Consider the following 24,697-nt stretch of genomic DNA (forward strand, 5'->3'; position numbering starts at 1 on the left):
ATTTCAGGACATAGGGCTGCCTAGTTAAAATTCTGGCCTTCTAGTTTTCGATCTGGGGAACACATGTCCTTTCTATTATGGTAGAAAACCAAAGGTTAATATTAGAAGGGGTTCGGGAACTGAAATGGCAAGCTCCAGGTAAAAGAAAGGGCTGTCCGAGGAGTATGAGGTACCGGAGCAGATAAGAAAGACAGAGCTCGGGGCCAGTGCTGTTTGGCTGGCTGCAGTTTCCTGGAAGATTTGCACAGGACTGTGTTTTCTTTCATACACTGTATATTGTTTTTTTTTTTTTTTCATACATTCTTTTTCTGGTAGTTATAATAGACCAAATGATAAGCAGAGACTTTTTGTTTTGTTTTAAATAAATGTATTCCTTTCCAACTGTTCTGTTCTGCACATTCCACAAAGGTGAATACCTGAGACCAACCTGTAAACAAGGAGTTAAACATGAGGCAACCAAGAGAAACTACATCTTGGTAAACTATAATAAGAATAAACTCATCAGCAGACAGTAAAAGAAAAATGCCTGTGGTAAAGTACTAGCAGGTCATGTAAATTTGAGAACAAATCATCTAATCAGCAGTTAGCAGACATCGATGGCGGCAGTGCTGGCCAGGGCTAATGGCCACCACACAGTGTCAACAGCAAGCAACACGTCAGATGCACAGAGGACTGCGTCAGAACATGAGCATTTCTTTAATGAAGCAGCGTGTGAGCATGCGTGAGCATCTCCCTGCTTGGACCAGTAGAAGTGTGGAGAGAATGTGGGTCTCTGTTGCCTTACTTCACCATGCCTAGAGTAACCAGACCTAATAAAAATGGCCCCAGTCTCGTCCCAGATTCTGCTATAAGTCGTATTAATAGCCCATAGATAAGCGGCTCAGCACCCCTCCTCCCATACAGCAGCAAACAGAACCTCTCTGGATGCCCCTGTTCAGTCCTTTGCTTGCCTTCCAAAGCTCTGTTTTCTACAATAGAGCATTGATCATTTTCTCCCCCACCCCCTCTTTCTATAATAAAAGAAAAAAAAACTTTCAGCACATCCTTTTGGTTCTTCATGAATTTCATCCCATGCATTTATGAGAAAAGAATCCAGAATGGAAATCCTATGTGATCATGGCCATTCCAGCACCCGAGCTCCCGAGTTAAGCTTTGCATTCAAAAATCATCACCCTAATTATTGCCTTCACCCACTCCTGTCCCATTTCAGAGCTACCTGCTGTGAGCTTCAGAACCTGGGCTAGGCCTTTGGACTCTTGTATGACATAAGTTCTTACCTTTCTGTGTGTTCGCTTACTCAGTGACACTCACAGGCTTCCCGATGGATTGCTGTTTTCAGTTCACACTTCCAGCTAACGAGGGCATTGCATTTTGGCTTAGTTAATAGAAGTTCCCGAAGCCAACCTCAGGCCTCGGTCATGATTCCTGGCACCTTTTCTCATAGCCCTCCTTCAGTCCTTGGGAGGAAGATTTCCAAGGGCTAGTGGGCAAGGCCAGGGAGGGAGACTGGAGGATGGCATTCACATCTTGTGGGGTGCGTTTTGGATTCCCCTTTCAACAAGGAAATCAGGGAAGGCAGCTGCCCTACCTGTCATTTGGACCTCCTTCCCAGGCAAGGACCAGGGACTGTTTACTCCTGAAAGCCTGCCTTTGTTGTGCATGCCTCAGAAGTGAGACAGGGCAGTGAGCAGGGCTGGGGAATGAGTCTTCTTTGTGCTGTGGTTGGGGGAGAGAAGGGTTCTTCAGAAGGGAAAAGGATGACATACCTCATCCCGTGTTTGCAAATCTGTTTATAGAGACTTCTAACCTCATCACTTCGATTTTCATTCCATTCCTTCTCTTCCTTCCTTCCTTTGGATCTCATGCAGCCCAGGGTGCATGTATTACGCTTTAAAAAGAAAAGAAATCTGACCACTTGTCATGTATGGTGTCAGTATGCCCTTGGGAGAAGAATCAGGAATACATGATCTGTCAGATACTTAGTGAGCTTGAGGTCAACTTGGACTTCATAGGATCCTGTCCCCCAGAACAAAGTAAAAAAAAAGTAACACACACACACACACACACACACACACACACACACACTAGAAGTTTGAGTATTAAGTAGATGTTTCTGTTTCCTCCCCATGTATAGGTCCAGTTCCCTGGTAGTTGGTGTTAGAAGTCTTGTATCTTCCCATGTGGCTCTGTGTTCCTCTGCATAGGTGACCTGTGACAGCACACTCACACACACCGTGGGCTGCCACATTCAAGGTCGCTATCCATATGGCTTAACAAAACCTCAGTTTCTCATTTCCAGATGCTAAAAGCCCCAAAGTAAGATTTGGCAGGTTGTCTTATAAATGACTCCAAAGAGTCTTCTTACATGGCGGTCCCTGTGACTCTGACAAGCCCTGAGTTCAGGACTGTCCCAGTGATCCTGTTCAAAACCTTACCCTCTAACGACCAGATAGCGTCACATTTTCAGGTGCCAGAGATTAGTACTTTAACATGTGAATTTTGAAGGAGACACAGGCTCAGTAATATTAAACTACTCATTTCAAAACAGTATTCCATTGTGTAGATAGCCCATGACTACTTTAACACTGGGCCTGATGTAGATGGATCATAAGGTTTTCCCAATGTCTGTAACTAAGTCTTTGAATGCCTATAGGTATGATTCTGCCAGGATGAACTTGGAAGAATTGTGAACATTGCCCTCTTAAGAGCTTAAACATTATATGGAGGAGAACTCGTGGAGTCTCAACCCTACACAAAGAACTATAGGCGCCTAAGGAATGTATAAGTCTTCCCCAGGGAAGAACACACCATGGTTGTCTAATACCAGGGGTCAGCCCTGAAAACATACATACAAATAACATTATAGAGACTGAGCAGGGTGCTTATTTATCTTGGGAATATGTATATATATATATACATATTTGCATGTAACAGCAGTAATGAGACAAAAGCTATGGATCTGAAAGATTAAGGAGGGATATAGGGGGAAGGTTTGGAGGGAGGAAAGGGAAGGATGAAATGATGTAATTATAATCTCAGAAAAATGAAAGAAGTTAAGTGAAAATTAGAGCCCTTAGTCCTCGATGATAGGATGCTGGTTGGAGATTCAGAGTTCAGCATGTGGTTTGTGACGGTGTCCCCAGGGCTTGGGTTGCTTGTGCTTTTGTTTGAGGATTTGCCACCCACATGACTTCATCATACATTACTCATTGAACATCTATTTACTGAGGCAAGGGTGGACAGCACTGCTTTGTTCGTTTTTAATTTTTATTTAAAACAAAAGCCTTTTAGAAAGAGTAATTTTGTTCTCATAACTAAATTGAATAGAAAACGGAAATATTTTCTGGATGCTCGGTTACCGCAGAAATGCATCTTCCCCAGTGGTGACTGGCATCCTCCCATGGTGATCAGCATCCCCTGCGATGATCATTATCCTCTGTGATGATCAGCATCCTCTCGGGATCAGCTTTCTAATGACATCAGTGTCTTCCCATGATCACTGTGCCCTCTTAGACAGCATCCCTCAGCACAGTGGCACGCCTCTGTGAGTCTGTATCTTCCCTTTGTTCCCCAAAGTCCCTAGTTTACATTGCAGCTCAGTCTTGGTGCTATAAACCCTGTGTTTGTTTTATAAGCCTGACTTGTTTGGCAAAAGGCTTATATGCCCTGCAGAGCCAGGAATAGGACAGTGGCTTTTCTCTCCAAGCTTGTGACAGTCTGGAGTTTGGCCAACCAGGAATTGTCTAAGGTGGAGAACTGGAGGAGTGATTACCAGGGTAATTAATAACACTCTGGAGGCAGGGGCCGATGAACCTATTCTATCCCAAGTAATTACACTCTGGAGGCGGGGGCTGGTTGAACCTATTGTATTCTAAGTTGTCTTCTCCCCACAATGCGGCCAATCAGAGCAGGTGGAGTAAGAATTTCCTGGAATGCTTGTGTTCCTTTTATAGACAGTTTGTAATGTCCTCATAATAGATTTGTCAGAATTTAGCTTAAGGCAATGAATGCCTTCCCTTGTTTATTGGTATAGTTTACTTTGAAGGGTGACTCTTGATATAGATAGTAGAGAAAGGCTATTGTTGAATTGCAGTGTTTTTTACAATTTTTATACAAACGTACAGGCATATAAATGTACATATGTCTGTTTTTTGGCAGTACTGTGTTTAGGCCTGTGGCATTGCATATGCTAGGCAAATTCTCCACACTGGATCGTACCCAGCACTGTAAGTAAAGAGTGGTGTTTGACACATTCGGTGAATTCATTGACAAATGACTGAAACGTGGATTAAACTGCTTACTTCATTTTAGCGTTTCCCATAATCACATCCTTTCTGTCCCTATTTAGATTTAAAAATCTATGCATTCGTTTTCTCTTCTGTGGAGGCGGTAAGCCTACCTTGTTGATTCTGCTGTGGTCCAGTTCCATCCTTAGCTTGAAGCTTTCTAGCTCACTCTAAAATGCCGGAGATGGTTGGAGATGGTTGGGTTGGCCTGGAAAGGGAAGAGGCTTCCTGGCCTGGGTTTCAGAATGTGATTGGCTGTCCTTGTGCTTTGGGCCTGTGACAAGCAGCGCATCACCAGGGGAGCATCTGATAGAGGGAGCCACGCCTCCCAGGCCCCTTCTTTGACCTGATCTTACCCCTGCCCTCCTCAACATTTGGGTCATGACCCCTTTGAGGGTCAAGTGACCCTTTTATGGCCGTTGTCAAAAACTAGAAAACACAGCAGTTTATGGTTCTTAGCAATAACAAAATTACAGTTATGAAGTAGCAACGGTAATTTTGTGGTTGGGGGTCACCACAGCATGAGGAACTGTGTTAAAGGGTTAAAGTGTAAGGAAGGTTGGGAGCCGCTGTCTTAGGTTGTATTTGGCTGGGCCAGTCTTTTGCCACATCTGAGCAGTGCTTAAGGTTCAAACTTTAGTGAACTGCTCCTAAAGGAATATTCTTTCCTAATAGGGTATTTTGTCACATTTGAACTTGGCATGCAGCAAATTTGGTTATCTGAGACATGTCTTAAAGAAAAGCCAAGAAAGAGGAGGGAGACTTAGAGAATCACACTGTTTTGGGGGTGGGGGTGGGGGAAAAGAGAGAATAAAAAAAGGGGAAGATCTGTGCACATAAGGAAAGAAGTCAGTAACATCAGAGATTGGCAATGGGGACCAGGCGGCCTGGGACGCAGAGTTGGTAGGATGCTTTGCTTGTGCAAGGCCTTGGGCTCAATCCTAGAACATTGTGGTGGTGCCTGCCTACAGTCCCAACCTCTGGGAGGAGCTTGAGGCCAAAGCAAAACACCAACCACCAGGAAGGATGGATTGTAGAGGAAATGTCTGCTGTGCTGATAAAAACACACGCAGCACCACTCCCAGCACCCTGTGGGCTGTTGGCTCGGCCCACGGAGAATTTTATTTAACGTGATGGCTGTTTAGCTTTTGAGTAAGATTGCTTGGAAACTCGAGTGCAAGATGCTGCAAAGACATTAGCACGACTTTGAAACCATGTTACAGTCTCGAAGGGCAGAGACTCCAACTTTGGGGTTTCATGAAGTAAGTGAGGTAGCTTGTGGTGTGACCAGACTTCTGAGATCCATGACACCGTTATAATTTGCTGTATAATCAACACACCTGGTATCTAATCTTATTGTACATGATGTTTAAAATATAGTTTTGTAACTGGTGCTTGTTTGGAAGTTCTGTAGAGTTTCCAAACTTGCAGGTTTAATATAGAACAGTGTTTATACTCACAGCTTCAGATGTAATTTGCAGTTTATGGGAATTCCTTTCATAGAAGCCCAGATACAGCTGAAGGGGCTTCCAAATGACCACAGCAGTGTGTAAGGGACACGTAGCTTCTGTGACCATTGTCACTCTGTAAGTGATGACACTGAATCTCAATTTCTAAAGGATGGTTTCTCGCCTGAGCTGCTTCCGCTCACTAGCTTGGTGCTTTGTGTTTTATCAAAGACCTCATTTTTCCCAAATAACGGTGGGGTGGGGCAGAGAGAATGTTGAATTGGTAAAGTATATGCTGTACAAGCAAGATTAGATTTCTAGGACCCACATAAAAAGCCGGGGTGTGTCAGCCCACCTCTGTAATCCCAGCCCCTTGGAGTCAGGAGCAAGAAGACCCCCACGGGCTTGCCGGCCAGCTCATGTAGGTGAGTGGGTGAGGCCCACATTCAGAGGAAGACTCTGTCTTGAAAAATGAAGTGGAGAAGCATTAGGAGCAGCATCCAGTGTAAACTTCTGGCCTCCACATGCATGTGCCCCACATATGATCATGTGACACAGTGACCCGAGTACTCTAGTGTACTGCAGGAGTTCTCTGCCCACTGAGCCCGTACTGCACTCATTAGCCTAGGAAGATTGTCTTGGGGGCACAAGACTGAGAAACCGCCTGCTTAAGAGGCTCCCTTTCCATATAGCCTTTTTCCTCCCAGCATGTTCGAAGTGTCACAGTTGGACATTTGTATTGTTGGGTCTAGATTCTTGCTTTTTATGTTCTTTGTCTTTCGTGGAATCCTTTTTCTAGTTTTAGCTGTTGCCTTTGCTCTTAGCTGATCCCAGAGACCTTTGTTTTCTCCTAAGTGTAATGACTGCTTATTTCTAAGGAAGTTCCTTTCCTGTTTATTCCTGGGTGTCTCTCCTAGGCCGTTAATGCTCATCATTTGAGACAGCATCTGACTCTGTCTAGCAAAAGCTCTGCCACGCACCAGACTCTTCTCATGTCCTGTGGTCTAATGACTAAAAGAACAGTCATCTTGTAGCCTGAAAGGGCCACCAGCCAAAAGCCAATGTTTGTAAAGTAGTGGATCTGTGTATGATATCAACCAGATCTCCCCTATAATTTAGTTCAAATTTGACACCACCCAGGTTTGGTACAGTTTAACAAGATTGTTCCAACTTCAGAGGCTGACCATAATTGGAAACTCCCATAGTCTGATTGGGCATAGGCCTGACTTCCTAAACTTCACACCTAGGGTTCAATAATTTGCTGAAATCATTCACAGAACTTAGGGAAAGCTCTGTATTTCTTTCTGCTTATCATAAAGGTTTCAAACACAGCCAAATATACCGGGCTCCAGAGCATCCTGACCCCGGTAGTATGTCTTCCCACAGCAATGGGGCACATCTTCTTCATGTGCATGGCCACACACACACATGGACACAGGCATTCTTAGCCCCACTGATGAGGGGTTTCATAAAGATGCCAGTATGTATCAAAACTGATTCAGTCATCAGCTACTGGGCAATTGTCTCATTCTCTCTCTGAGAGGAAAGAGTGGGGAACTGACGTTTCCAATCTTCCGTGTCATGCGGCTGACTTCTGACAAGCAGACTCCACTCTAAAATGACTGGGGATGGGCTGGGGGAGATGACTCAGCGGTTAAGAGCATTGACTGCTTTTCCAGAGGTCCTGAGTTCAATTCCCAGCAACCATATGGTGGCTCACAACCATCTGTAATGGGATCCAATGCCCTCTTCTGGTGTGTCTGAAGACAGCTACAGTGTATTCACATAAATGAAATAAATAAATCTTTAAAAAAGAAAAAAGACTGGGAGAAGAGCTCACGAAGAATCATGACATTAAGTGTAGAGTCAGGTGTGGTTTAAAGGGGGTCATGAATACCAAGACACTCCTCACCTACCTTTGAAAGCCCAGTGCTTTCAGAGGCTCATGTTCCATGACCCTGAAGAACAGCTCTGTGTTTCTTGCTACATCACTCTGAGAGGATATTTGTGTCTTTTCCCAGTTGGCCTGCTGTTGCGGATACGCTGGCTGTTCCCTGTGCTGTGGCTGCTGCCCTAAGTTCCGACAGTCTCGGACCACCCGCTTCATGTATTTATTGTACTTCAGCCTGGTCATTGTCCTCTGCTGTGTGATGATGTCACCCTCTGTGATGAAGCAGGTGAAGGAGCACGTAAGTTTGTGGGTTTTGATAAGTTGTATGAGAACCTTGACTTAGAGGACCGGGGTCAGCATCCTCACGATTTGGGCTTTGTTACTTGTCTGTTACTGTGATAAAACTCTAACAAGGCGGCCGGCACAAGGAAGAGTTTATCTCGGCTTTTGGTTCCAGAGGGATAAGAGCCCATCATGGTGGGTTGGCAGGGCAGCACATAAGCACATAGTAGGCATGGCAGCAGGAAGTTGAAAGCTTACAATTTGAACCATAGCACAAAGCAGAGAGAACAGAATGCGCATGGGCCAGGCTTTTGAACTAGCCTGCCTCCCCAGTCCCTGTGACAGCCTTTCTCCCTCCAGGCTGCACCACCTGCACCTCCCCAAACAGCACCAGCCAACTGGGGACGGAGGGTGTGGGGGACATTTCTCATTCAAACGACTACACGTGGTCTGAACTGTCTTCAAGCTTGTCCATTGCTCTCAGGACAGACAGGCGAGCCATTCGACATCTGGATCTTTAATCAACTGGTTAATGTTTGGTGTGATGTATAGGTGTTCCTGTGAATGTGTTATATTATATATATATATATATATAATCTGTGATGGATGCACAGAAGTGTGTCTGACTGGTCATAAAGGCCGGAAGAACATCAGTCGAGCGTTCTCATCACACACTGCCTTGTCCCTTTGAGACCTGTTTTCTCGGTAACACTGGAGCTAGGTTGGTGATGGGAGGGCAGCAAGCCTCCGTGATACTCTTAACCACCGCGCTGACATTAGGAGCATGCATGGGCATGCTCAGTGTTTTACATGGGTGCTAGGATTCAAAGTCAAATTTTCATGCTTAGGCAGCAAGGCAGAGCCACTGGGTTTAGCTACTGGGCCATCTTTCCAGCCCCCAGTAACTTTATCCTTACTGGTGGGATATTCATCGTTGGATGCTGTTGGTAGAGAATTATGTTTGGGCTCTCTTTGTTTATATCTGTTTCTGATTTAAAAAAAAAACCCAGTTTCTGTATGTAGAATTTGCACGTTCCTTTATCTTACGGATGGCTGCTGGTATTTCAAGTCACAGCTGGGTATACACACTCAATTTAGCCTGTATGGAGAGGGTGATGGGATTTATACAGTGCAGATACCAGGAAGTAGTGTGTGGTGATTTTAACCTTTCTACAGAGATCACTGGGAGTGAGGAAGTGTCCCAGCTATTTCTTGGGCAGTGTGTACTGAGGTATCCCCAGAGTGTGATGTTTAAGGAGATGAATGTGGGGTCTTTCCTGTTCCCACAGAGCAGGCCTCTCTCAGCTGTATTAGAGTATAGTGTGTTGAAGTTTCTAGAAAGCCCAATAAACCACACAATCCTTTCTCTCCCAGATTGTGAGAAAAGAGACGAAGATGTCAGCAAGTAGAGACCAGATACCAAGCTTATTATTTAACAGGTCCCATGAAACCATGCAGTTTGTATTTGCAGTGAGGTCAGCTTCCTCCTCAGCTCCTAAACCAGTCAGTCTTATTCGGATTCACCTCTGCTCCATTGGCATGGTTGATGACAGATCTCCACCAGGGCACAGTTGGCCAGGAGAGAGGACGGCAGTGTGTTGAGACCACGCTCATCTCAGGAAATAGCAGATGAAAGCGTAGCTGTCCATTTCCCTTTAAAGCACCACTGACCCCTCATCCTGCCAGGCCTATAATGGCACCGCTCCCCTTCTACAGAGATTATAGTCCCGGCTGGCACCTCCTAAAACTGCCCCAGTCCCAGGCCACACTGTGGCCATTTCAAATACATTCTGTTTTAAAACAACCGTTTTCTTTTTCCTTCTCTTTATACTAGGAGTGGGACCCGGGGTCTGGCACGTACTAGGCAATCCCTGAACTCTTGACCTACATTCCAGCTGAACAACCATTTTCTTACAGGCTCTTGGTCTATTTTTATCCTGTTTATCCTTTAGTTAGAATAGGCCCATTGAGCTTCCTGTTGGGTAGAGCCTTTCTAATTGTACTTGGATGTTTTTGATTACAGAATAAACTGCTGTAAAGCCTTTGATTAAGGCACCACAGTGGGGGATATGTATGTTTAGATGAAAAGTGAAGTTTGTCCCTCAGAAAAAATGATGGGAAATTTTCTGAGGCCTAAAATAAGATAAAAAGAGTAGGTTCCACGTGGAAAGATACTGTTGAGGTTTGGAGCAGAGAGACTAGGGCCCTGGGTCCCTTGAGAGGTCCATGCTAGACTTGCTTTGTGCTTATTGATGAATTTACCACCCAGTCCCTACTGGTACCATGGTTTAACTTAGTGTGTTTGGGGAAAGAAATGTGAATTTACAGGGCTGGAAATATGACTCGGCAGTTAGGCACAAATACTGTGCTTGCAGAGGACCGAGTTTGTCTCCCAGCACCCATTTCACAGAACTCACAACTACCTGTAATTCCAGCTCCAGGGGATCTGGCATCTTCTTCTGGCCTCTCCCCTATTTTACTTAAAACTTAATATAAAATTAGAATTAGGATAGGTAATTCAGTGGTTTAAATTTAAAACATTTGAGCTAGAATGTTAAAGGGGTTGGTTTTAACTCTCACGAGAGGTCTGTTGGCGCCCCTTTTACATTCGCCTGTTTAAATGGAATCTCACACAGCCTCAGTGTGCCCTCTACCATTGGGCCACACACTACATTTATTATTCTAGTAGTGTAATACTCTTTAAGTTCATGAGCAGCCACTTGATGACCCACTGTGGCCATGTGGTGACAATCCTGTGTCTCGGGATTGTGTATCTGTGGTATGAGCTCTGCTCTTAACTTTTTCAGCCTTAGGTCCAAGAGAAGAAAGTCTGTGTCTGTGCTATTATGTCCCGTCTCTTACTGCACTTGCAGTTGTGTAGGTAATTTAGAAGCCGCGGCTATGTGTTTTAGGCATAAAGTTTATGATCATTTACACGTCCGATTCCTATTGAAGTGTCCTGCTCCTGCCCCTAACAATTCCATCCTGTATCTGTGCTTCCTGACTCCTGGCAGTCTCCGAAGGAAGATGGTCACTAGTGTTACCCAGGAAGGCTTCGTGGGGTGTATAGACATAATAAGTATTTTAAGAGCTGGTTTTTATAGGGTAATATTGTATGCCAGATTTTAGTGTGAGCATTTCCTGTATCCTCACCCTTCATTACCATTGTCCTTTGTATGCTGTAGGCGCTCTTGTTTTCCCACTCTCTTGGTGAGGAAGCAGGGAGTCACCTAACTGGTTTACTGTCTTACTTGAAAGTAGAGTTGGAATTCGAACTAGGTAGACTATGTGCATTAGCCCCTGGGCTGTGTATCTTGAAAGGCAGAGAAGGAGCAAGGATACGGCATGTACAGAGAGACAGGGAAAAAAAAAGAGAGAGAGAGAGAGAGAGAGAGAGAGGGCATGACACATGACCAGATCCCACTGAAGTCTCTGTTTGAAGATAAGGCACTTTGTCCATGAGTAAAGGAGCAGCCATTGTAGTCTCAAGCAGAGGTGTGATCATGTCAAAGAGAGAGGTTGAGGGAAGTGAGCTCACTGGGGTGACTTGGGATCAGAGATCAGATGGAGAGGGAGGGGAAGGGAAGGTGGAACCCTGGCGCCTCACAGGGAGGTTGTCAGTGTTCCGTGCCTGCCTCTGAATGTACCTATTTAAAAATGGCTTGGCCAGGCTTCCTGCATAGAGAGTGAGGTCACTCTGGGTGAAACAAATCCTTTTTCCTTCACAGGGGATAGCTATGTGGCCACAAAGTCAGCTTGTTTTGTGGTGCTCCAATCAGGCTGACCTCATGCTCAGGCGGTGCTGGAGGGTGGGCCCTGAAAGGTCTCCTTGTGGTGCATAGGCTGGCCTTCCGCTGGTCCTTGCTCTTTGTTGGCCTGTGGAAATGCTAGAAGTGACAGTGGCAGGGGAGAAAAGAATTTGTGGCCTGGATTGGGTGTGTCACTGCCACCCACCCTGCATTCTTGCCTCTTAGCTAGGCCCCTGTCAGGGTCACGTGGCCTGTGGTGTGTGGGCTGAGAACAGGGGAGCCGCTTTCTGGTTTCAGAATGTTGCCTGTGTATGTTAGTGAGAGGAACTTCAGAGAGATGCTGAAGCAACTTGGCACTGCTTCTCATGAGGGAAACTTTCCTTCAGTGAGACCAGAGGAGGGTCTCCTGTACGGTTGAGTCACACCGAGTGGTTTCTGTCTTCTTGGAGCGAGCCTTTTCTCCCATACCAGGATGTAGGAGCCACGTTAAGCAGGCAGTTCTTGGCAGTCACATGGCATCCAAGCAAGTACAGAAGTGGGCTGCTTGGTCTCTGGGGACGTTAGTGGGCATTAGAACATTGACCACGAGAGACGAAGCCGGTGGAGGAGTAAGGGCTCCATGTCTGCACTGATAAATCAAGATCTGTCTGCCTGGATTTTAGATCAAAGGTGACAGTTGAGGGTCCCAGAAGTTGGTCATTTGGGCAGAAGGACAAATGAAGGTTCTTGTGTGCTGAGGAATAGAGGTCCTCTGGCCTTTTTCCCTGAGAGCTCATTGGCCATTGTGGGAAGAGCATCTGGTGCTCCAACTGTTCATGTCTTAGGTTCACCTTCTCCCTGTCTTCTGCTTGGTTCCTACATGGCTCTGGTGGATGAAGATGTCTGACATGGTGCATTTAAACATGTCAAAGCTTTAGTATATCATAGTCAGTGCTATGAATTCATTTGTCTGGTAGATGATGGTGTGTGGAACATGATGTTGTAATATGTTTGCTTTACATTTACATTGTATAGAAATACTCATTTTGTTGTGGAGAGAGACTGGTGCGCTCTCCATTGTCTTTCTGCCCATCCATATTTAGAAGGTGTCGTGTTCGGCTGGACCTTCCAATTTCCCTGCAAACATTTGGTTTTGCACATTATTTCCCGGAGGCGAGTCAGGATAGTTTTGGGTGCTAGCGACATGGAAACTGTAGACTTTGACTAGGCTTTTCCCTGGCTGGAAGGGCTCCATGCTTGTCTTCAGCACAGGCTGATAACATGGCAGTTTATAGAGCACCTCCAAGGAACACAGGACAAGACGTGTGGGTTCTGTATGTGAGGGGCTTCTGCCTCATGGTATTGTAGAACAACATCTCAGACCTTTTCTTCCTGGCCTGGACTGTGTCATGCTCGCTCTCTCTCTCTCTCTCTCTCTCTCTCTCTCTCTCTCTCTCTCTCTCTCTCTGTCTCTCTCTCTGTCTCTATGTCAGGCTGGGATGCCTCAGATCTTCTGAGGTTCTCCATCTCCATGAACCATTTGTCACCAGCCCTTTCCTTTGCTCTGTCTTTTCACCTTGGGCACTGAATGTCCGATGTTTACATTTTTTGCATTTTTCTTCAGAGGCAACACTCACTGCAGTCAGGAAGTCAGGAGCCTGAGCCCCACACAATGACCTCTTCACCCCATTCCCCCTATGTGAGAGTATCGACTCTTCCCAGGGCCCTGGTATCTACACAAGAATTAATTATACTCCCGGATTCTGCAGTCCCAGGCACTGTGGTGTTTATACAAGATAAGTTATAGCTTCGCTAATGACTGTGAATTCTGGAGCTCCACAATCGATGGTGCCCAGGTGTCCTGAGAAGGCAGTTAAGCCCTAAATCTCCTAGCTAACAACTGACAAGATACCTCTCTGTGTGCTCACCCTGAATTCCATCCCCTTTTATAAAAGACAGCCTAAACAAATCATATTCAGAAAACTAAAACTAAGGGAAGTATAGAAAACATTATTTCTCCTTAAAGAGAGAATTCAGCATTGCAGAGACTGTCAGATTGTGGAAGGTCTTAATTATTAAAGACTAAAATATACTATGAAGAAAATACCAAAAACCAGCAACAGAATTATCAGACCTTGAATTTAATTTCCTTTCAATTACAAACTCTCCTTCCAGAAACATCCTCCCCTCTTCTCACCCGTCCTTAGTAAAACTAAAGCCACCCTAGCTTCTTGTCCCCCCTTCATTTTTCTTGGCCTTGTTCTTCCTGTTTATGGCAATAGTGCATGGTAGTTGAGAGTTTGAGTTTCAAATCTGGACAGCCTGAATTTTGAGTCCTGGTTACTTATTGAAGTTTTTACTCTACTTCGATCTTAGACCTAAAGGAGGAAAATGTAATAGGAAATTAAGATGTTGCTTCAGTGTTAGGGTGCCCTCAACTCCATGGGGTTCTGGGTTTAACCCTGATTACCAACCCACCTCATTTATCCACATTATCTATCTATCTATCTATCTATCTATCTATCTATCTATCTATCTATCTATCTATTCATCCACCCACCCACCCACCCACCCACCCACCCACCCACCCACCCACCCATCCATCCATCCATCCATCCATCCATCCATCCATCTATCTATCTATCTATCTATCTATCATATATAATAGTCATCCACTCCACAGGCATGTGAAAACCCAGTGATCTAATCCATGAAGCATGTTTAGGACAATACCTAGTACATTAATTACCCATCTGCAGCATCAAAGAAGTCATCAGTCTTGAGTTGTATCATGTACAGCCTTTAAGAGATACAGGTCATACAACTTACAATTGAGTTGTGCGACTAGCACCGTGATGCATGGTCTTAGAGCATTCTTCACTCCTAAAACAACAGTGTTTATTCACACATGGTTCCCATCTCTTTCCAAGTTCCTCCAGCCCTACATAGCCTCTATTCTATTTTCTTTCTGTATGAATTTGCTTATTTTAGATGTTTCCATATAAATGGAGTTATATAATACTAGAATTTGAATGTGCTTCCCAAATGTTCATATGTTGGAAACTTAGTTTCCAAGTTCATTTCCTATTTGGATATGGGGCTTTAGGGGACACAGTTAGGGTTAGATGAGGTTATAAGGAGCAGACCCCTATGATGACGGTAGTGCTCTATATACAGAGGGTGTATCTTGCCTGGTGATGTCCTGTACTATAGAATGATACAGCAATAAGGTCCTCTCTTATGCCAGCTCTATGCGCGCTTATGTTTCTCAATGTCCAGGACCATGAGCTAAACAGAATTCTGTTTTCTTTAGTTATGATGTATTAGGTATTTTATTATATTAACAGCAAAACATACTACATATTTTTTTTCTATCTGACCTTTCAATTAACATGTTTTAAAAGGTCAAGCATACTGGATCATATGTCGGTATTTTCTTCCTTTGTGTGGCTGGATAGTATTCTACTTATGAATACTTCATATTTCATTTGTTCATTCCTCAGCTGATGGACAATTTATGTTATTTGTACTTTTTGGTTCTCAGTGATAATGTCACATGTGTGTAATTATTTTCTGGGTATATACCTAACAGTAGAGTTTGTTCTGCATTCTAGGCACTCTGAACTATAAGAAAATGCCTTGTGATCTTTTGAGGAATTCTTGTACTTTTCCCAAAGTAGTTGTATCACTAGCATCCTCGCCACCATGTGAAACAGTTATTAAGTGAGATATAAATGTTCATGTTTCTTCTCCCTTTGCCAACTTTTATTATTTCCATCTTTGTGTGTCTGTGTTCTCTCTAGCCTGCCTTAAAGGCCACCCTGACAACTTTTCCCCTGCTTCTCCTGGCAGTTTGTCACGGTGCAGGATGGCCAGGACTCATGCTAACAGGCAAAGGCGTGGCTCTCTGTGAGTTTGTCTGTGTGGGGTGAGTGTTCAGAGTTCTGGGACTTAGACTCAGGGGTTGTTTTAGCTGAATTCTAGCCTCAGGTGAAACTCCCAATTCTCAGCAGCTACCCATTCTTGTTTTTTTTTTTTTTTTTGGGGGGGGGGGTAAAATAAAATCAAATAAAGAGAAATAGTGCTAGCTCAGTTCTTTGATTCTAGAGAAATTTTAAGTTTGTTATTTTAACTCAGCTGAGTGAAATGACTTTCAAAAGTTCTCTTTCTGAACAACAGCTGAATTCTGTGTCAGGATGCTTTGTGGGTCAGGAGTGTGGAGCCCCAGCTTTGGATCGTCAGGGGCTGCAGAGTTCTGGGCTGGGGCTTGGAGAGCTGGCAATGAGACTTATCTTTTACTGTCCCTGGTTCCATCTCTTCTCAGTATGGCTCAGTGGGGACACAGGTTTGAAAACAAAGTTATTTTTCATCTGAGGTCATCTAGACCAGAAACAAACAGTCCCTGCAAGTCCCATGCTTGGCTTCTGTGTGCTATCTCCTGCCCCCGTCCCCAACAACCACCACCACAGTGACTGGGCAGGGAAGTTGTTCTGTACTTGAGGCAGCACTGTGAGCTTCGCTGAAATGCTTTTGTTAGAGTCTGAATCAAGGGCTGAGACTGACTCTTATCTAGTAACCACGAGCTTGCCAGGAACCAAAAAGAAACAGATCATTTTCATTGTCCTTGTCTGTCAGATCCCTTGCACAGAACTCTTTGGAAGGCCCCAGATGTTAGCTGGATCTTTTAAAAGACTGTGAGATTGTCCTGCCTACAGTAGGGAGAGAGCAGTGAGGTGAGACTGAATTATTCTCAGTCCTGCACTGTGACCGTCAGAAGCATCCGCCAAGTGACTGGCCCCAAACTGTCACAGGTAAAGAGAACGGATGAGTGCTTACGGTTAGAATGAACGATATTACTTGCCATGAAAGGGAGCCAGGAGAAACGGACACCACGGCACAGAAGGAACTAAGATGAAGTAGGCTCAGAATGATGGGAATGACGTAAACACATGAATGCTGGGAACATGTAGCACCCCCAACCCCCCATGGCGTCTTATTTCTGTGGTTTTCATTATCTGGGGTCAACAGAAATCCAAAAATATGACATGGGAAATTCCAGAAATAAATAATTCAAAGCTTTAAATGATGCAGCATTGTCCCACTCTATCCTGCTCAGGATATGAATTATCCCTTTGTACCACCAACTGTCACTCCGTGGCCATCTTGGTCATCAGATCTGCTATTGTGGGGTCAGTACTTTGGTCCAAGCAATCCTTGGTTTGTTTGTTTGCATATTTGTTGGTTGGTACTGGGGATTGAACCCCGGGCCTCACATGTGCTGGGCACTTACTCTACCAATAAGCTGTAACTAGCCTCACCTCTTCTCTTCTCCCCCTCCTCTCTCCTCCTCTTCTTCTTCCTCCTCTCCCTCCTCTTCCTCCTGCCCTTTCTTTTAGATTAAGATAGGGTCTCTACATGTCCTAGGTTGTCCTCAAACTTGTAATTTTTCCCCTTAGTTTCCCAGATGTTAGGATTTTAGGACTGCCATTAAACCCAGCTCAAGTGACTCTTACATGGTTCCCAAGTGTAAGAGTGTTGATGTTGGCTGTTTGATCACAACACACTGTTGCTGTTGTTCCATTTTGTCATAGGAATTGTGTATGAATTACTCAGCTTACTTGCCCATAGTGTTAGGCATCCATTGTTTTGGGAGATAGGATCTCATATAGCTCATTCTGGCCTCAAACTCACCACATGGCTGAGGGTACCCTTGAACTCCTTTCTGTCTCTACCTCATAAATGCTGGTATTTGAGGGTATTTCAGGTGTATACTGTATACCTGCAGATAAAGTGGGATTGATGTAGTCTAATTTTGATGTTCTTTACAAAGTCTAAGGGATATTGTTTGGCTGTACTGCAGTCTTAGTGCATGCTTTTTGGGGTGTGGAGTTTTGTAACAGGGCCTGACTGTGTAGAATAGCAGAGCGTGCTCTGTAGCTAGAATTAGTAGTACCTTCTGCCCTAGCCTCTCTAGTGCTGGGCACTTGGATGAGAGGCACACACTGCCAGCTACTGAGGACGTTCTGTTTTATTTTGGTTTGCTTGATGAGAGAGAGAAGGGACAGAGACAGAGTGTATTTGAGATAAGATCTTGTTTTTTTGTAGTGCAGATTAGCCTAGCCTGAACTTCCTTTGTAGCCCAGGTTAGCTTTGAACTCAAGTGGTCCTTCTGTCTCTTAACCTTTAGAGTGCTTAGATTACAGACAAGCACCATGATACCCAATTGCGGATCCCATTACTTAAAAACTGCTTAAAATCTACTGTTCTCACTGATTACCCATCCATCTAAGTACAGGTACCAAAGCCGAGAGGGGCTAGGATAATGTATCATCAACATATGGCTGCAGGGCACAAACCTCAGGCAGGGGAGATCAATAGTTCGGTAGCTGGATTTTGTAGTGCATGCCTGTAATCTTGTCAGTTGAGGGGCTGACAGGTTTTTGAGGCAAGAGTGTGTGGAAGGAAAGCTGACAGTAGGCTGGTTAGCTCCCTCTTGTAACTCCAGCTGGGGATGTGTGGACAGCGGAGGTGAGGGAGAGATTCCCCACAGGACCTTAGGCTGCTCCCTGTGGCTGAGGGAACCAGAGCCACAGTGGGTACAGTACAGTGAGACAGTTCTCTACAGTCAACACACTAGTCTAAAATTACTGTGTCGCCCTGCCGGCGCTCATCAGTGTGGGTTTTATTTTTGGTTGTTACAGGCTGTGCTTCTGGGACAGATGGAACAGATGTGAGGGGCTCTCTGTGCTGCTTAAGGCTTCTGAGCAGTGGACATCCCTACCCCCTCCACTTCCGCTCACCATCAAAGAACAAACACAAATCCTCTTTGTACTCTACAAATGGCAGATTCTCTAGTTTGATTCACTTCAGACCAGCTTCTGTGGGAAGCAGACCTGGTGAGGGAGGGGCCCGAAGGGAAAAGGCTGAGGCCAGAAGCTGCGCTGGGATAACCAGATGTGCCCCTCGACGCCGGCTCATTTCTTATGGGTAGAGGGAGTTGTCACAGTTGCCACTTGGCCTTCGAAGTGTAAACTTACACTTTATCAGTTAACTGTTCTGTATTAAGCTTGATAGTAGGCAGACTTTCTCCATAAATGTCTGCTAGTGAAAACTGTGGTCTCTGGGCTTCCGTTGTAGTACAAGTGTGGCCCAAACAATGCCAACAGATGAACATAGCTCCATTCCACCAACATTATTTACATAACCAGGAGACTGTCTGGCTCTGACCGATTGGCTATAGCTGTTTATAGATGTGCCTCCTGGTTTAGGGCCCTGAGTGGCTCCAAGTAGGCAACACACGTACACGTATTGTTCCTCATCTCTGAGAGACAAACCTCAGCCTAAACTTTATACTCAGGCGACCAGAGCTCCAGCTTCCCTTACAGGTAAGGGCTGCATGAACCCCATGCCTAGCTAGGCAAGCATAATGGAGCATCTGTTACTCTGTATGGAATTATAAAGTAAGTGGGACTCATTTATGGGGAAATGAATTATTTGTACGCATCCTTCAGACCTGTTGGGGATGAAGGAGTTGTGAGGAATGTAAAAATGAGCATGAAGGTGGGGGGATCCTAATATGGAGGAAGCGAGGAATGTTGGGGTCAGAACCCGAGTATCTGTTGTGCATGGGTCTCAGGAATGTGATTAGGAAGCAAGGGACCCCAGCTTTCAGAATCACGTTATTTAAGTATGTTGGTGTCCCATCTTACAGAAGACAGTTGATTCTCATGCCTTATTAATGTTTAAATATACATAATATACATGCATATTATATACATGTATGTATATCACTATGGTTACCTGCACATATTTTAGCTCCTCATTAGCATTGGTTAAAGCTGATTCATTAGCCAGTGACTTACAGCACTGGGAGCAAACCCAAGGCCCGTGTGTGCTAGGCAAGTAGCCTACTGGTTGAGAAATATTTCAGCCATACAATATGGATCTTAAACCTATTTTATTTGATGCTTTTATCCCCATGGCCTGAATAATACTTGCTCAGAGTAGGAGGGAATGAGTGACTGATTAAACCCTCTCCTGTAATACATGTGTATCATGTGGTGTGGAGTAGGGGATAAAGGGCATGTGTACAAACTCTAACTTGGCTGAGTTTTCCAAATTTCCCTAGAAACAACCATGCATACAGTTGCATCCTCTAAGAGGACCTTAGTTGATTTGGTTAGCTCAGAGAGATTTGTCACCAAGGGTTTCAGCCCTCCTTGATTGCATTTCTCTGGGCTTAGGCTGACCTTCCTCTGTTCTTTCACCTCTACCATCCCAAGATGACTTCCATGGTCATGTGTCTGCTGGCTACTCTAAAATCCTCACCCCTTTCTTGGCTGGCCTGAAACTTGCTGTATAAACCGAGCAGATCTTGGACACTAGGCATCCCTACTCCTCACCCCATCTCTGCCTCCCAACTACTAGAATCACAGGCATGTCCCAACATGCCCATTATCTCTAGTCCAGATACACCCTTGTGGGTCCTTCCACCCACGCCTCCTTGATACAGGCGCCTCTAGGACAGGCTGTCATTAAGTGAATCACTGTCCCACTGTTGCCATGATTTACTTCTGTGGTTGCCTGTCACCTTCAAAAGTGGGAATCCTTGTCCCAGGTCCCTGAACCTTCTTTATTCACATGACATCATGTCCGGCGGGACAGCATCTTTCATAGCCTGTTCTCACTGTCGTCACTGGGATCTACGCCTGTTTCTTCTTCAGGATTCGAGACTCACATGTTCTACCTTCACCTTTCCCTAACCCTCTGCCGATGGAGCTGAAATCCACTGGCTCCACTCTGTGTCTGGAAGAGCCCTTTCTCCAGTCCTGTGTCTCCTGTGAATTCTTTGGTTTGGACTGAAGGCTTATGTATTTCATAAGTTAGAGCTGTTTTCTAGCTATTTGATCATGCTACCACAGAGGACTTGCCTATTTGCTTTTGATGTCTGAAGGCTTTTTTCTGGGGGAGACAGTACACTCCTGGTTTGAGAGGGTCAGGGAAAACCAGACCATGGGTTTAGCTTGTCACCTCCTTTTTTGAGCTTTTAATAAGGACAGAAGATATACTTTTTTCATTAAAAAAAAAAGTCATGGTACCTAGCCTAAAGAGGGGCAAGCTATAGTTGGTGTTGCTGTTTTTAGATGCTCCTAGGTTCTGTAAAGGGCTGCAGGATGCTAACGTTCTGAGGAAAGAAGCCTGGTCATACACTCTGTCTAGGAGAAGGGTGGAGGCTGGCTCAGTCCTCTTGTCTCATGGCTGCCGTATCCTAGTCAGTAACAGGCTAATACTGTGCTGGCAGAATTACTTCAAGGAGAAAAATCTAAGGGAGCTTGAAATGGAGACTTACAGGAGAGAGGCGCTCCCCGCCCCCCACATCAACTCATCCCTCCATCCTCCCCCCACATTCTTTCCACGTGAGGGATGATGGTGGAAGAGTATTCTTAGATCTTGCTCTTCTAGTTTCTGTGAGTTAATTTATCACTCATGCTGAGCTGCCCAGAACTTTCTCAACAGTAAGATTCCATTGAAGCTCTAGAAATTTGGTAGAATGAAATGTAAGGCTAATTAGCTTTGCCAACATCACATTTTCAGATCTGAAGTCATACAGTCACTGAGCCATGTGACTCCCATCTTCCCTTCCATTTTTGTGAGAACCGCTCCCACAGAATCTGTTTTCTTCCCTAAGTTTGCATCATCTGGAACCCGAGTCAGTGAGACCAATAGACCTTTCTGGAGCCATGTTTTGTGTACCTGTGTGTTAGCATATGACATACACGTATGTATATGTTCATGTATGTACATGTTCACAAGTATATGCATGTTGTATGTAGGTGCTGTGCATGTGTGGAGGCTAGCTTGATGTTTGGTCCCCAACTTGTTTGAATAGGATCTCACTGAACCTTCAGCTTATTTGTCCAACTTGTCCATCGAGCCTTGGGATTCCCCCAGCCGGCCTCCCCAGTGCTGGGATTAGAAGAATGAACCTTAGTGTCTGGCTTTTTACATGGGTACTGGGGATCCAAACTTGGGTACTCAAGTTATCATAGTGAGCACATTAGCAGAGGAGGCATCCTCAGCAAGTCTTACTTCATTTTTGGTATTAACACATCCAAGCTTGCAGATGCCAGGGACATTGCTAGCATCTCCAGTTCCTTTCACGTGAGGTTCTGTTTATGCTTTTGAAACTTTTGTTTCCTTTTATCAAGTTCTGCAAATCAAATCCAGGACCTTGCACATGCGTGTTAAGTGCACTGCTACTGGGCTGTGTCCCTTGCCCTTTATGTTTTGAGACAGGGTCTTACCTTGTTGCTCAGTGTAGCCTGAAGCTTGTTGTAAGCCCCAGGCTGGCGTGTAACCTGTGATACACCTACACCAGCCTCTTACGTACTAGGATTAGGTTCAAGTGCCACTGTGCCTTGCTGGAACCCAGTTCTTAGGGACTAGGACCTGGGCGCCATTCATCTGTAATGACTGCTGTGGGCAAGGAACTGTAGTTAGCCCTTTACAAGTATTATCGGGAGGAGCTTTCTGGGCAGTTTATGAGATTACTTCATTTTAAAGTTAGGGAACCTAGGGAGGTGAAGCTTGTCTAGATGAGTAGTGGAGTGCAGACTGTAAATCCCTCCAAACTATTTATTCTTACTTGACAGTTTGGTTTGGAGTTTGATTTCTCTGTGGGATGGGGAAAAAGCCCTAGCTCCTGGAGGCCTGCACAAAACAATACAGACTCAGTGTGTGATGTCCTTGGATGCCCGGAGCAGACTTGAGAGGTAACACCCTCAAGTATGGAATCTGTGTGTGGTGTGTGTTTTCTTTCCCCAAAACTGGAATAAAGCTTGGAACAGCAAATATTTAACCAGAGAAAATTCCTCTTGTTACAACCTTGTTGGCTCGTTTAGCTTGGAGGCTACTACCTAAAAATACTCAGCACTTACTGAAAGCTAAGTGTTACTGATTCACCCACAGAGCATAAAAGAAGCTTGGTTAATTTTGGGAGCCAGGATTATTTGCCCACCTTTAGTTTGGATTACATTTTCAATGCCACATACTCACCCTTTGATGCTCCTGGGGTGCCTGTGGCCACAGGAGGGCCTGACTCTAGTAAACAAGGGAGGGGTTTACTGGGAGTGGCCTCAGAGAAGTCAGTACCTACCAGTGTTCAGAGGGAGAACAGAGGGGAGGAAAGGGGTAGGGGGGTGGAGAGGAGGGTGAAGGTGAAAGATGGGCTGGGGTAGCTGGGAAACATGCCAGCGTGCATGTATTGTGGTGTGCATGGGGGTGAGGTGGTGTACCCAAAGTGGGAAAAGGCAGGTTTTGTAATCCAGCACTTCAGAGGCAGAAACAAGTGAATTACAGTTAGACCAAAGTTACCCTGGGTTAGGAAAAGAGGGAACAAAGACCGACAACAGTTAGTATTATTGACAAGTAAGTCATCGGTGGAAACATTGGTTTTGAGGTTAAGAGACTCTGTTGATCTCATAGAGTTTTGTTCCTGACACTAGGCAGCTAGCACGTCCAGTTTCTGATGCCTCTTCTGCACACATGTGGGGTGCAGACATACATGTGGCTGAAACACCACACACACAAAATACATCTTTTTTAAAAAAGAAACTGTATAAATAAAATAGTCTAATAAGTGGTGTTGCCAAGTTTCTTCTTTATAAATACAGATTTTACTGATACAAAGCAGCATTCCTTGTCACTAGTACTGTTCATATAGACGTGACTTCTGTCTGGGATTAGAACAGCCATTTTGTTTGTAGGCCCATTCATATTGATAAACTTCGTCTTGCTACCCAACTAAGTATTTGAAAAATTCAACGTCCAGGAGAAATTAATTATTTTGGCTCATGGTCTCTGAGGATTTGTAGTCACGTGACTCAGTGTTTCCGGGCCTGTTGTGGGAATGTCTTCTTGGCCTGGCGTGGGAGCAGAGGAAAGAACATACAGGAGAGGCCAGGCCGAGATTCAGCCAAGGACAGGACGTGAAAGATTGTAAGAGTCAGAGGCAACTCCAAGGATATAGGTTTTCCAGACACAGTAGAGACACACATGAACTCACAGACTCAGAGCGTGTGCAAGACCTGTGCCATCTTAATTCAGATCAAGTGCCAGCGTGGAGACAGGGAAGCAGGGACAAAGTCTCACCTCTAGCCAAGAAGCCGATGGAACTCATAGCTTCTGGGAGAGGGGACGTCCGCTTTCTTCATGGGGACACTGGCTCTGCCTACCACGCAGGCGCAGTGCTTAGTAATTGCAACAGGAATCAGACTCTGTGGATCTGTTGTTGATTTGAGAGAAGAGATAATGTGTAGTTGGGTGGGTAGAAAAGGAGCACAGAACTGGAAGGAAATGAAGGACTGGAAAGAAAATGATTAAAATGTATGAACTTCTCAAAAGTAACTCAATAAAAATACTGTCCAGAGATCTGCCCCCCACCTGCCTCATTGGTCTACCTATACTCGTTCCTTTTCAGAACTTCCCAGTATTAGTTACATTGTACTAATTCACCAACGGATTTATTGATCCATACCATCAGAGTCCTCATGAGCTGAAGCTTACCAGAACACGAGCACACACACACACATACACACACTCACATGGAGAGATGCTTTTACACCCCCCAGGAGCTTGTCAACCTAATCAAGTCAGCAGTCAGGGTTCACCATTACACCATGGCTCCACCATTTGATCCCAGATGGATGCTCACCCATATTACAACCTGACTTAAAAAACAAGGGCTGGAGAGATGGCTCAGTGGTTAAGAGCACTGGCTGCTCTTCCAAAGGTCCTGAGTTCAATTCCTAGCAACCACACTGTGGCTCAGAACCATCTGTAATGGGATCTGATGCCCTCTTCTGGTGTGTCTGAAGATAGCAACGGTGTTCTCATATATATGTAAAATAAATAAATATATTTAATAAAAAAAGAAACCAAGCAAACAAACCAACCAGAGTCCTTTAGGCAGTACTCCCATGGCCTGTCTCATCTCCTCTACGTGGGTGCTTCCTGTGTCTTTGTGTCTGCTTTTCTTTGCTACTCCAAAGAGGTGACTAGGTG

At 44.9% G+C, this 24,697-nt stretch overlaps 1 protein-coding gene across 1 annotated transcript in view; it reads left to right on the forward strand.

Moving 5' to 3' along the window:
* SERINC5 (serine incorporator 5) overlaps positions 1-24,697 on the forward strand; it is a 98,230-nt gene that overhangs the window by 42,663 nt on the left and 30,870 nt on the right. The window contains exon 2 of the mRNA XM_080924775.1: positions 7,756-7,923. Coding sequence (XP_080780901.1) covers positions 7,756-7,923 — 168 coding nt within the window. The remainder of the gene's footprint in view (positions 1-7,755; positions 7,924-24,697) is intronic.

The sequence above is a fragment of the Micromys minutus genome (assembly GCF_963924665.1).
Source record: "Micromys minutus genome assembly, chromosome: 11".
Taxonomy (NCBI): Eukaryota; Metazoa; Chordata; class Mammalia; order Rodentia; family Muridae; genus Micromys; species Micromys minutus.